This window comes from Desmodus rotundus, chromosome 13 (assembly GCF_022682495.2).
Source record: "Desmodus rotundus isolate HL8 chromosome 13, HLdesRot8A.1, whole genome shotgun sequence".
Classification (NCBI taxonomy): domain Eukaryota; kingdom Metazoa; phylum Chordata; class Mammalia; order Chiroptera; family Phyllostomidae; genus Desmodus; species Desmodus rotundus.
The window spans coordinates 31,617,727-31,630,709 of record NC_071399.1 but is presented as its reverse complement, the minus strand read 5'-3'; the positions used below and the strand labels follow the sequence as shown (position 1 = coordinate 31,630,709).

General features: G+C 36.1%; 1 protein-coding gene across 1 annotated transcript in view; it reads left to right on the top strand.

The window, feature by feature from the left end:
- Positions 1–12,983, top strand: part of MYO16 (myosin XVI) — a 518,514-nt gene that overhangs the window by 397,489 nt on the left and 108,042 nt on the right. The window contains exon 29 of the mRNA XM_053916793.1: positions 9,434–9,530. Coding sequence (XP_053772768.1) covers positions 9,434–9,530 — 97 coding nt within the window. The remainder of the gene's footprint in view (positions 1–9,433; positions 9,531–12,983) is intronic.

Sequence of the window (12,983 nt, the reverse complement as noted above, 5' to 3'; positions counted from 1 at the left end):
AAGCTATCATTTAGAATGGAAGGGCAAATAAAGTGCTTCTCAGATAAGGTCAAGTTCAAGGAGTTCATCATCACCAAGCCCTCATTATATGAAATGTTAAAAGGACTTCTCTAAGAAATAGAAGATCAAAAACTATGAACAGTAAAATGACAACAAACCCACAACTATCAACAACTGAACCTTAAAAACAAAAACTAAGCAAACAACTAGAACAGGAACAGAAGCACAGAAATGGAGATCATATGGAGGGTTATCAGTGGGGATGGGGAAGGGGAAAAGGTACAGGGAATAAGAAGCAGAATAGGTAGGCACAAAATAGACAGGGGGAGGTTAAGAATAGTATAGGAAATGGAGAAGCCATAGAACTTACATGTACGACCCATGGACATGAACTGTGGGTGGGGGGCGGGAATGCTGGAGGGTGAGGGGGTGGTGCAAGGAGGAGAGTGATAAAGGGGAGAAAAAAATTGGGGCAACTGTAATAGCATAATCAATAAAATATACTCTAAGACACAGCAAAAAGTTAATGAGAAAATTACTAAGGAATTTAGTGCTGGGTAGGTGGGAATTTTAGCTATTACAAAAGTTGGTGGCCTTTCAACAATCAATCTTCCTCATCAATTTATGTCTCTTAACAACTACTAAAAAATGGTTGATCTGGCTATGCCTAATCCAATTTCATTTCTTATATATCTATCTAATTTTCTCCAATTCCAGGTTTATTCAGTCCTTCAACAAGCCATTATTAAGCACCCATTGTATGCCACAAACCTTGTAATAACTATGGTTTTGTTTTGTTTTTTCTGATTGAGAACCCTCTGGGGGCAGAACCACCATGTTGAAAATGGATGCTTAGAGACAAGCAGGGACTAGAGCCAGTGAAACCTTGTGTGAGTCAAAGCACAGCGTTCTATCTTAAGTTCAACATGAAGCCATCAATAAGCTTTAAAGAGGGTGGTAACATGATCTTATTCATGCTTTAAACATGAAAAAATGTAGGTTGGAGGGCAAGAATAGAGCTAGGAAACCAGTTAATAAACTAATATAGTAGCCTCCACAAGGTAGAGTGATGCTCAACAAGACAAAGGGGGTAGGTGAGTCAGAGAAGGGTCAAGAGATATCCTCACAGGGGCCTTCAATAAATAGACCTACTAAATTATGTTGAGTTGAAGAGTGGAATCTCCTTTACAACTAAAATATTAACTTCAGCCAGGAATATACTCAAACTCTTATTAACAAGTGTGAATTAGCTGCACAAAATATATGGAGCTCTAAATGATGGAAAAGACCTGGCCCTTTAAAAGTTGAGAGCAGAAGACAATTCACAAATATAAACGTACATGAGTTTCAATGCAAACACGAACATATCACAGAATGAATATGCGGAAAATTAGGAAAGCTATGCAAATATATTTTAATATCTAAAAATACTCTTAAGAATGAATAGCATAAGATCAGATGCCCAGGATGGAGTGCCATGAGTATTCATATTTTTAGAATTAAAGCAAACATCAAAATATATAAATGGCAATGACTCAGCCATTGCTGGTGGTAGAAGGGCTCCTGACCTATGTGTCTATACACGCCCCAGTGAGTACAGTGGGCTGTGATTGTGTTTATGCTGCTGTTAATCATTTATAACATACATATTCCATGGGGCAGGTAATTATTATTGACATTATAGACAGCATTTTGTTAAGGAGAAAGACTAAAGGTGCTCACTACATGAATACATTACTTATCCAATATACTTTCCTCTTGATTTTGAAACTAATCAGTCTTGTTTGGGTTTGGCTTGGGATTGCTTTTTACAATGTGCCATTTGTGGGGGAAGGGAGAAGAGATTTGTTTTTTTAAGCACTCGACCACACTGATGTGATTTCCATAATGAAATAATATATAGGATCACAAAGTGAGCAATTCACTAGGACTCTCAAAATAGTAGTTATTATTCATCACTGCCCGCTGTACAGGTCATACTATTCTAGGTGAGAGTAATTAATTCTTCTTAACCTATAATTATATGTAATTCAAGCCAAACCACCTTCTTCAAATAGTAGAAGATACAGTACTCCGTTAGATGTGTATAGCTATAATTATCTTTTCTACGTTGAAGTTAAATTTCAAGAATAGCCTATTTATAACAAAAAGAACTTGTATTTTAGTATAAATGTATCCTTTGAGAATGTTTAAAAGTAAATTCAGAGCCAGGCTGAAAATTAGAATATTTCTATTTAGTAATTTTTCAAAGCTACCATAAAAATTTTAAAAATATTGAAATATTAATTATAAATTATACACATACAAAATAATGGTCATCCTTAGAAACTTAATGAATCAAAGAAGCAAATCATGGAAATATGTGGATTCAGCTGAGAAGATGACTTTTAGTTAAATGTTGTTTTACTAACCTTCTTCAAAGTTCTGTTCATCCTTGCGGTCTGAGAACCTGGCATAGGACCTGGGATCAGGAAGATCCTTGGCAAAGATTTGATTTATGGATGGATGATGAAGAAATAGATAGTTAAGATAGGCACATGATAGCATCAATGGATGAATAAATGTGGTACAAGGAAAATCATAAAAGATAAAAGATACAGTGTACCTAAGAGCTGTGTGAAAATGATATAGAACCAGGAATGAGTGAAGGACCTTTCATAGCATGCATGTGGAAATATTGGGGTTTTAGGAGCTGGTTCTATTTGGAAGAGATTACATAATAGGTACAGAAAGTGCTTTCTGTGGTAAAAGTAAAATGAACAGTACTTTAAAGGAACAAAGTGACATTCTCAGATCAGCAGAAAGGAAGACAAATCTGATGGAAGAGTGATGGAGACATGAAGTCACATAAAAGAAACAGTACATTGTTCATAACACATCAATAAAGCTATTTATGAAACTGGCAACAGACTCACATGGTAAGGCACTTTAAGAGATACCAGGGCACTTTTTTTTAGAATAATAATATTATAATTAAAAAAGATAGCTCCTTTTAATGCAAGTATAATTTTATATATCTTATCTTTAAATGGGAAGTGTTTATCACAACAATGCTAATGTTTTAGAGCAATAAAGATTAAAATTTTAAAGATTAACTTTTTATTAGTAATAATGGAACTTAAGCATTTTTTTGCAGCAAAACATAAGCATAGATAGACAATAAACCCTTTCTCATTAAAATATATGGTAATTATTAATAAAGTATCCCCATAATTATAGATATGAAGGGATATATCTAAGATAACACTGAATATAGTAGTAACACATTAAATAAGAACTCTGTGGATAGAATGCCATAAACCCTCGACAGTGTCTACAGAAGTTTCACATTGATTTTCTGTTCTCAGGAGCATGTGGGAAGTTGAAATAACTGTAAATAGCATCTCTTTTTAGAGGAATAAAAAGTGTTAGACCTTCAGAAATTAAGAAAGGTCATATTATGAAGGGCTTTGAATGCTAAACCTAGAAGTATACATTTGAGCTTAAAGGTGATACAGAATCATTGATTCTGGAAGACTAATAAATTGGAGGCAGTGTGCAAGCTGAATTGAAGAGCAGGTAAAGAATTAGAGGATGAGATTAGGGGATTCCAGATTTTGGTTTGCAATAGTCCTATAGCAAAAGTCTTTATTTCCTGAACTACATTAGATGAATTTTTATAAAATGAATGAGTTCAAATAGTTCAAACAGATTTAATTATTGATTTCATTATTTTATGTGAATCTTTGTAAATATTTGAGTTCATGTTATAACTAGTATCCACTAAAATAACTTTCTTTGATATTCTTACTTCATTTTATTATTCCATTTACTTTCATTTCCTTCACCTCAGTATATATAACTTATGACCTTTATATTTTTCCAATATTACCCTAGCCCACAAAAATATTTCAGTCAAGTTGAATATTCAGATAGGTATATAAATAATGACAAAATCAGGAAATCAATGGTATTACAGAGATATATTCAAGACACATTAATGACATAGATATGTTATTTTAATGAATTCATTATTATATGGTAAATGCTAAACTGAGAGTTCTTACCAAACCATCTGTTTTAAATGATGAATAGGAGCTTATGCAGTAGATGATTTAGTTAAAGGTATTGAGGAAAAAGAAATCAATTATGTTAAGCCAGAGGAGAAAACAAGTTTCCATATTGGAACCAAAAGCAATATGATAGTGTTTGAGAACAGAGAAACAAAAGAGGGATACTATAGGAAGTCTAATGAACATTAGAGAAGAGTTTGAACATTATCCTGAAAGTCATACCTACAATTAAATAATTTTAAGCACAAGAGTAATATAATGAGATCAAAGTTTAGAAATATCGCTCTACAGTTAGTTCACACCCAGACAGTGAGGGGTGGTCAAATGGGGACACCCCTAAAAAGGGAGGCCAATAATGTACATCTCCAGTAGGCATTCTGGGGTTGCCATGGAAACAGGAAGTGTATGTCCCTCTTGCAGTCCATAGGAGGGCAAACCCTGCTCTTTGTACCTCTGTGATTGGAAGCAGCAATCAGTGATGATGATGAGGAGGAGGGCGGAGAGGATCTTTATGGGTTCTCTTAATATCTCTCTCTAGTACAGCCTCCAGACCACCTACACTCCATTGCAACCGACGTCCTAGCAGTTGTCTGTGCTCCCACAGCCTGCACCTCTAAAAAAAATCCCTGAAAACTGTAACAGTAATTGAAGCATTTGAAGTCATCAATGACAATTTTGTTTAATCTTTTAAAATCTGTCACTTCAAAAAAAAACTCTAATGGTATTCTAATAAAAATAGCGATGACTATAATTCACAGATGGTTTACTTTTACAGAAGTCAGAATGACATTAACATTTTAATCTCAGATCAGAACACTCTGCTTCTAGGGAGAGCACAAGGAGAGGGCTCAGTAGGAGAACGTTTTAATTTATCCTTTTCTATGTTTGTGAGAGAGAAATGTCTTTTTATAAGAGAATGAAACCAACATCAAGAATGTAGGTGATTCAAACATTTGGTCTCATTTGGATGAATCCTAGTTCATTGGATTTGATACAGAAGACTAAAGCACTGATTGCAGAGTAACTTTACATGAATTCATTCCATAGAAAAATTTAAATTTTATTTTTCTCCTAGCCCACCTCATTAATAGATAATGTAAAATTACTGTACATTTAGAATTCATGTGATCCTGTCTGGGTTTTACTGATAAAGATTTCTAGATTTGTGCCCCATTAATCCTGAACATCAGTGATACCAGAGGATTGAACATTAAAATGCATTATTCAGAATAGTTTCTGAGGAAGAAATCTAAAATACTAGTAAAGGGCTAATTTTATTTTTTCCACAGAGAAGAAACATTTACTACAAACATCACAACCTCAAAAGACCAGCAAAGTCAAACAAATGTTAACATTTTCAATGGGCATTTCCAAATCTTTCCAATCCACATATAAATTATATGGTAAAAAAAAAGGGGGGGGGGAATGAATGAATGAATATGAAATAATGAATCAGTCTACTGAATAACTGTAAAGTGTACCAAATAACTTAATGAAGAACTTTTAAAATTGTCTAAATGTAATGGCAGCACAATACCTAGTCATTTCCACAAAGTCTTTAGCTGTGTCTTAACAGGATATTTTTAATGTGGACTGAAACTCTAATTCTCTCCCCCTCCCACTGAATCAGATGCTAGAAACCCTCCTCACTTTCAAAGTCCTTGGTTTTACCTCTCCAGGGAGAATTTGTATGGGCATAACTACACCAAACACTCACCAGGAACTTTGGGAACTGACCTATCCTTCTGGTTTCCAACATTACATGTATCTGCCTAACATTCCACCTTTCCACGCACATGCCCTGTGCCTTATGTTCCCACCCTACTCCTCACTTGCCATTATTCTATTCCATAGCTTTTAGGAAGAACTTTTTTCTGCCTCCAAGTCAGGCCTAACATGCAGATCTGCCCTGTGAAACATACTGCTTCTGAACTACCCACATATATCCTGAGACAAATCCACTTCATCTTCTATATTTACTCCCCTTCTAATTTAAATTTAGCCTCCATATATGAACTGAAAACTGTATATTTCCTGACAATACTCTACTATAAGTTTTCACTTTTTTTCACTTCCTTTGGCTCGGTAGAGGAGAGGGTTCAGTTGAATCATTGCTCCCCAACCTTGTCTTATGTCTACACTATTTGTAGACCATTTTCACTCCACTCTTCTTTTTCTTTTTATTTTCACCATTATTTATTTTGTTACTGGCTGGTGTTCATGACTTATTCCCATCTTGCTGAATGACTTCAGGTCTGGCTTCTATTTTCATTGTCCTTCATACCTTATTTTCATCCTTGAAGACATTATCATCCATGTCTGTGACTCATCTTATACCAAGACTTCACAGTTCCTCATCTTGACTTTCTAATGTAAATCCATCTTCCCCACATGCCTACCACTTATAAGATCAAGAATATACCTTGATATTCTTCAGTAGATGCAAATACATATGTATATATACTCATATAGGTATGTGTATATATATATATATATATATATATATATATATACACACATATATATATAATGGCAAATATGCAATGTAATATAATAAGAGAAATAATCATTGATAGGATGCTCAAGGAACACTATGAAAGTCATTAAAGCCCTACTAGAAGTTAAGAAATGAGTATCAGAAACCTAATAATGAAGATGGTGTTTGGTTTCAGTTATAAAAGATAAATAAGGGTTTGCCAACAGACAAGCAATGGTTGTATAATCTTTCAAACCCAAATTGTTCATTGCATTATATTGCCCCACGTCACCAACCAGCTACCTCCCAAAGCCAAGCCCAATGATCCATTCTTTAGACAGTTAGTTTTAATAAGGAACTATATAGATTTCAAATACAGTTTCAAAAATTATTTTTATAAAATTTAGGTCTTATCCCCTTTCATTCTTTCACTTTAACCACATTGCTTATAGGAAAATGCCCATTTTTTCTGGAATATTCTTCACAATTTGACCACCAGCTACATGTTCAGCCTCGTCTATTATCATTCTTCACACAGCTGTACCCCAAGATTATGTATCATTTTCTGCTCTTTGCCTTTCACATGCTGGCTTTGCTGCCACACATTCATCTTTTCTCAACATTTCTAAAGACCCTGGGAAATCCCTGTGTATCTTTCAAGACTAAATGGCTTCAATTAACATGCTTCTCAGTGAATCCTACCTGATTCCATCTTGATTGCCTCCTCTTCTCTGATGGTCTTTGAACATAACTCTTTGAACATAGTGATCATGTATTGTTGCTGGATTTGCTCACTGCTGATTTTCCCCCAGTAAACTATGAGCTCCATGAAGAGAGAGCCCTCCTTTATATCTCTAAAATCCAGCAGAATTCTCAAGATAAACTAATTTTTTTGGAATTACTGTTAGAAATGCCATTGTAAGAGATCTTAGTCATCTGTCTAACTCTCTTCCTGCCCAGAAGTGGAACTAGAATCCAGTTCTCTTGTTTGCATTCCCTAGGTCTTTCCCCTTGTGTGCTTCCATATATTTGTTCTGCTAATAATCATTATTGAGTCCACCCATTGTGCAGTATTGCTGGCTATCACTCTTTTAGAGTTTCATTTTGGAAACCAGGCTTGCATGAATTTTGCTTTTGGGATTTTTTTTTTTAGTTTCCCACAACGAGCAACATACCACAGTCAGAGATGAGCAGAAAGATGACATGCTCCCCCCTTCCCAATGCCTGTCTCACAGATTTGTTCCACAGTACTCACAGACAGTACCAACTGTTCTTCCTGTTGACTGCCAAAATAAGTCAACAGTCGGGAAGGAAAAAAAAAGACTGTGAATTATGGAAAATAACTAGGGAGAGAGAATAACAATACAATGGGGGAAGAAGTAACAACTCTCTTAGCCACCCACCCAGGCAAATGTCTCAAATTTCAATCAACTAAAGAAAACTTAATGAAGAAGAACATCTAGTCAACCAGAGGCCTCCAACTGGACAGTAGTTGAGAGATTTCCTGTGGATCTAACTAGTATGGCTGCCACAGTGCAGGATTCAGGTCCCAGTCCCTTGCAAAAGTGCATGTTTGTTTCATTAAGATAACATGGCTAAGGGGAGACCTAGAAGGAAAGATGGGAAGTGACAAAATATGTTTGTAGTAAACTCAGTTTCTACATGAAAAGGTTCATAAACTGCCTCTGGCCAAGCACTCTGAAGACGTCTGACCTATAAACCTTTCCAATACCTAATGGTGTGTATATACATGCAAGCTTGGGTGTCATTGTGATGTATGGCATAGGCCGTGCGGTGTTATCATTTTACTGTCCCCAGTTCACGCTTGGAAGCACACATGTTAGTCTTCCTCTTATTTTAACGGTGTTTGTCTCAAGTGCTGAGAATATGATTATGAACATATTACAAGGTTTGCCTAAGCAGTATTTCTTCTTTATCAAACAGAAGAATATCATCTCAGAGCTTCCACAGCACTTCACGTTAATACTTACCAGGCTTTTCTGCAATTATTTATGTCTGCTTCCCCTAAGAGACAGTGAACACTTACATCATGAAGGGCATTCCTCACACTTACCACAGCTCTGTGAATTTAGAAAACAAGCAACTCACACAGGAAAATTATTCTTAAAATGCAAGGACATGGCTTATTGTTATGTGTTTTAAGAATTTCCCTTGGTAGCTGTCTTCATCAACAGTAGCATGTTTGGATTATCTTGTGTACCACTAACGCTTTTTGTAGAAACTAATTTGGTGATGTGAAATGTAAAAAGTCTAGAGAAGAATGTTCATTGTATACTACTATTTATGCAAACATCTAGAAGATTATTGCTTTTACATGACTTTTTACTTTGATGTTGCAGTTCTATAATTACAGTTGTATACATTCAATTTATAATAATATACAGGGTACTAGAAAATTAAGTGACTCGTAACAGTTTCATGTGTCTGCTGTGTTTGTTTTGTTCTTTTTGTGTGTTTCTTTTCCTTTTTGTAAACTTAACCTCCCTGCTGTGAGTTGAGGAAAGAAAAGGATCACAAAGGGATGCTAGGGGTCTGGCTCTGGAGCGTGAAAGTTCATTCATGGGTATGGTTTTATCTCCTGATAAAGAATCAAAGCTGATCAGCATTTTGTACTACATGGTGCAGACATGACTGTAGTATGTAGGCATTTGCAAATATTGGTCACAGTGTGTACACACAACAAAGATACTTATTAGAACAAAACCTTCGGGATTGCGATTAAATGTAATAGTGTTAAAAACAATAAGGTGGATGTACTGGAATTTATTTTATTAGCTTTGTTTCTTCTAATTGTCTTCCAGAAAAAGCTTTGCCTGATGGTTTACTCATCATCCTTTTGGCATCTTCATGCTGTTAAATGTTTCCATTGCTATTTATGTTTTAGATGGGAGTTCGAAAAGTGTTTCTAAAATACTGGCATGCCAACCAACTCAATGATTTGTGCCTACAGCTGCAGAGAAAAATTATCACCTGTCAGAAAGGTAACAGTACACACTAACATATCTGAACTTTTTGGGGTTATGGAATACAAAATAATTTAGTTCACTCCCAAGTTAAATGTCAGTGGAATCTGCATTAGAGTGGACCACTCCATCCATCCTGTGATGCTACTTCCAGGCAAACAGTTTTCAGAGATTTAGGATACTGTGGCTTAGTTCGCTCTTTAACTGTTAGCAGTGTAGGCAGACACTACACTGCTCATGCTTTATTTGGTAATCATTTCAACTGCTATTTTATAGCAAATTTTCTTCCAAATCAGCATTTAAAAGAAGGGATATTCATATCCTATGATTTATGCATCTTCTACCTCGCAAATATTCATGACCATTGATACTGACAAGAGAAGTGTACCTTAGAACCCCCAGTGGGAAACCCCCCATGTGGTAGTTAGGCCCCACCATGGAGCCAGATTCCTGGGCCAGTTCAGTCAGCACCACTGGTATGTTCAAGTTTGGAGGACTGGAACAGCCAATGAGTCACATCATATTTTATGTGATTCCACGTATGCCATGAAAAAATCCTTGACTTCATTTTTCCTTTGTGAAGCAATGATAATATCTGGAGTGTTATCTTTGATAGCAGATAGCATTTTTTTTCATTTTAACTTTGAGAAAGGTTCCATTTAATTTTTTTTCCTATCAAAACCCAAGTGATCATCAAAAATAAGCATATATTAAAATCATAACTATGCCTCACATAAAACATATAGTAAGTAGATTTTCAATTTCTAACTTACCTAATAATTCAATTATACTCATATATTATAAATATAATTTAAAAGAAAGTTAAAAAGGAGAGAAATTACTCTATATGCTATTTTTGGTGGTACTTTTTGTAATGAGCTTAGCTATCTGTTATATTTGAAACTGTTCAATACAAGCAAAGACAGCTCAGAGGAGGCAGAAATCAGTTTTATTCTGTTCAAGCCTCTGTCTGTTTGAACCCCTGTGGCCTCATTCAGGCACATCCCTCAAGAAATCCCCAATGTCTCATTATTTTCTGATGATACACTCTCATTCACAGTTTAGCCAGTGTAGTCCAAGTATTGCTCAAAATTCAGAACCTCATGCTAAGTAAAAACATCCCTCTTGGACCTCTCAGGCCCTACGGGTGGGCAGTGGGCATGGTACTCACTCCTGACTACTCAGGTGCATGCACACCTTCTGACCCTCCAGAGCTGTTGAAGGGGAGGGAGAAGTGACAAGACAGAGCAGCTCTTCTGTCTGACCATCAGCGGTGTGATCTGGCCTTGTGTTCCTCTGGTGGGGCAAACAGATGTCCAGTGGCTCTTTGACTATGTGGATGCATTTCAGCATTTATCTGCATGATCCACCTGAGAACTGGCAAGACCTCTCCTTTAAACTGTCACTTGTAATGGTGTCCTAGTCCCTAGGAACCCCATAGACATGCATGGCCAAGGCCTCGACGCTCTCCAAGAAGTATCTTTAAATGACTTCAAGCACATATTTGTGTCTTAAAAACCTATTCTGGCACTGGGGAACCACTCTCTATGACTCTGATAGGTGTGGCTTCTTCCATCAGAACCACCCTGCATTCAGTGCCTCACAGCAACTACTGACACAGCATCAGTCTTTTCAGGACTCATGATCCACCCTGTCTTCCAAAGTCCAAACTTCAGAGTGACACAGCAAGTTTCTCTGGGAGGTCCCCTGAAGCCATTTGCACTGACCTGGGTGTCAGGGGCGATGGGGGAAGCCTCGGGAACTCTCAGCAACCCTACCCTCTCTGTGGGTGATGAGAATCTGACCTCCTTAATTTTGTCCTTCATCAGTGTAGAAGAAGTTTGGGATCACAGGTCTGTTTTTGGACCACACCTAAGCAGTTCCCGTTTACGTGGTCAGCCCTGACAAAACACCATGTGATCTGAGTACCTGCAGCCTCAGCACCACCTAGGCATAGTTAGAAATGCAGAGTCTCAGGGCCCATCTTAGATCTCCTGAATCAGAATCTGCTTTTATAGCCTCAGCTGAACTTGGAATAGGAAAAATCCCATTTGCAAGACCAGTCTTATAATCACCAAGCTATGGAGTGAACTGAGAATCCCTTTTAATATCATGTTACATGTACATATAAGGGGGTATCAAATTCTCCTGGAAATTTCCCTTAAATATAATTAGAAGAATGTGTACTCTGTCTTCCATCTCAGCTGCTCACTAGATATTTCTCTTCTATGCAGTTGCAAATATTAAGTTGTTATGTCTTCCTGACCTGAAACAGAAGAAATGAGCAGAATTCTAGTTCTCTCTAAACCTCTAAAGATAAAAATTGAGAATGGTCCAAAATATGGCATCAAGATGAAAACCATACTTTCATATTGCATAAATAAAAGATATAAAAGCATTTTTAAATTATAGGCTCTTAAATGCAAAGTATTAATTATTGATTTTTACTTTTATATCTCTTGGAATAGTTCCTTCAGTACTTTTTACTGCTATACAATTTACTCAAAATTTATATAATCTTGTGTCATTTACAGACTTTCAAGAGTTCTAATTTTTTCTTTGTAAATGTTAGAGGAAGAAAGCTCTAACTCTCATCTTAAATGTAATCATTTTAATTTCAAATTATTCCTAACAAATATTTATCTCTGATTATATGTGTTCATTTTGTCTTGGATGAAATTTAAAATCTGAATACTGTTGATGTCATAACAGCAGTCTTTTAAATTTGTCAGAAAGAGAATAAGTATATATTTGTAGCAAATTTATTTTTATTAGTTGTCCCTTATTAAAAATATTGATTGTTAGCAACTGGTATAACATTTTTAAAGAATTCGGAAAGGCCCTAGTATGAAATGTGAGAAAATGGAGTCCTCTGAACGTGGGACACTAGACTCCTGGGTGAATGTGAGTCCAGTGAACAGCTCTGCTCTAGTCGGAGGTCACAAGGAGTCTGGCATATCCACATTAATCTTCCTTTTCTTCCAAGAGAATAAACATTTTGAATATACCTTCACCTTCACCCTTCCAAAAGTCAATGTCTGTTGTTGTTGATGTTGTTGTTGTTTTTAATGTAAAAGAATTAGCATGGGAACTAGCCAATTTGAATTCTACTCCTCTCTCTCAATGTGCCAATCATATGGTTAACACTGTTGCATTTATTCCACATTTTATCTTCCTGGAAGTCTGACTGTACCTTTTGATATTTAAATATTTTCCCCTTTAGATTAGTTCAGCATGACTGATTTACAGATAATTCAATACCACTGCATTCCAAAGTAACTAAACAGTTAGTATTGCCATCCAAACAAAAGCCTTAAGCATTTCAGATATGAAGCCATAACTCTGGAAAGTCGTGTTCGGCTTTGTACCTTGTAATCGAGAAAAGGCATCAGAAGAGTATCATAGATAACCCACACATTGTTCTTCTATAGCCACGGACTTTTTTTAAAGCACTCAATACTTCACAGCCTT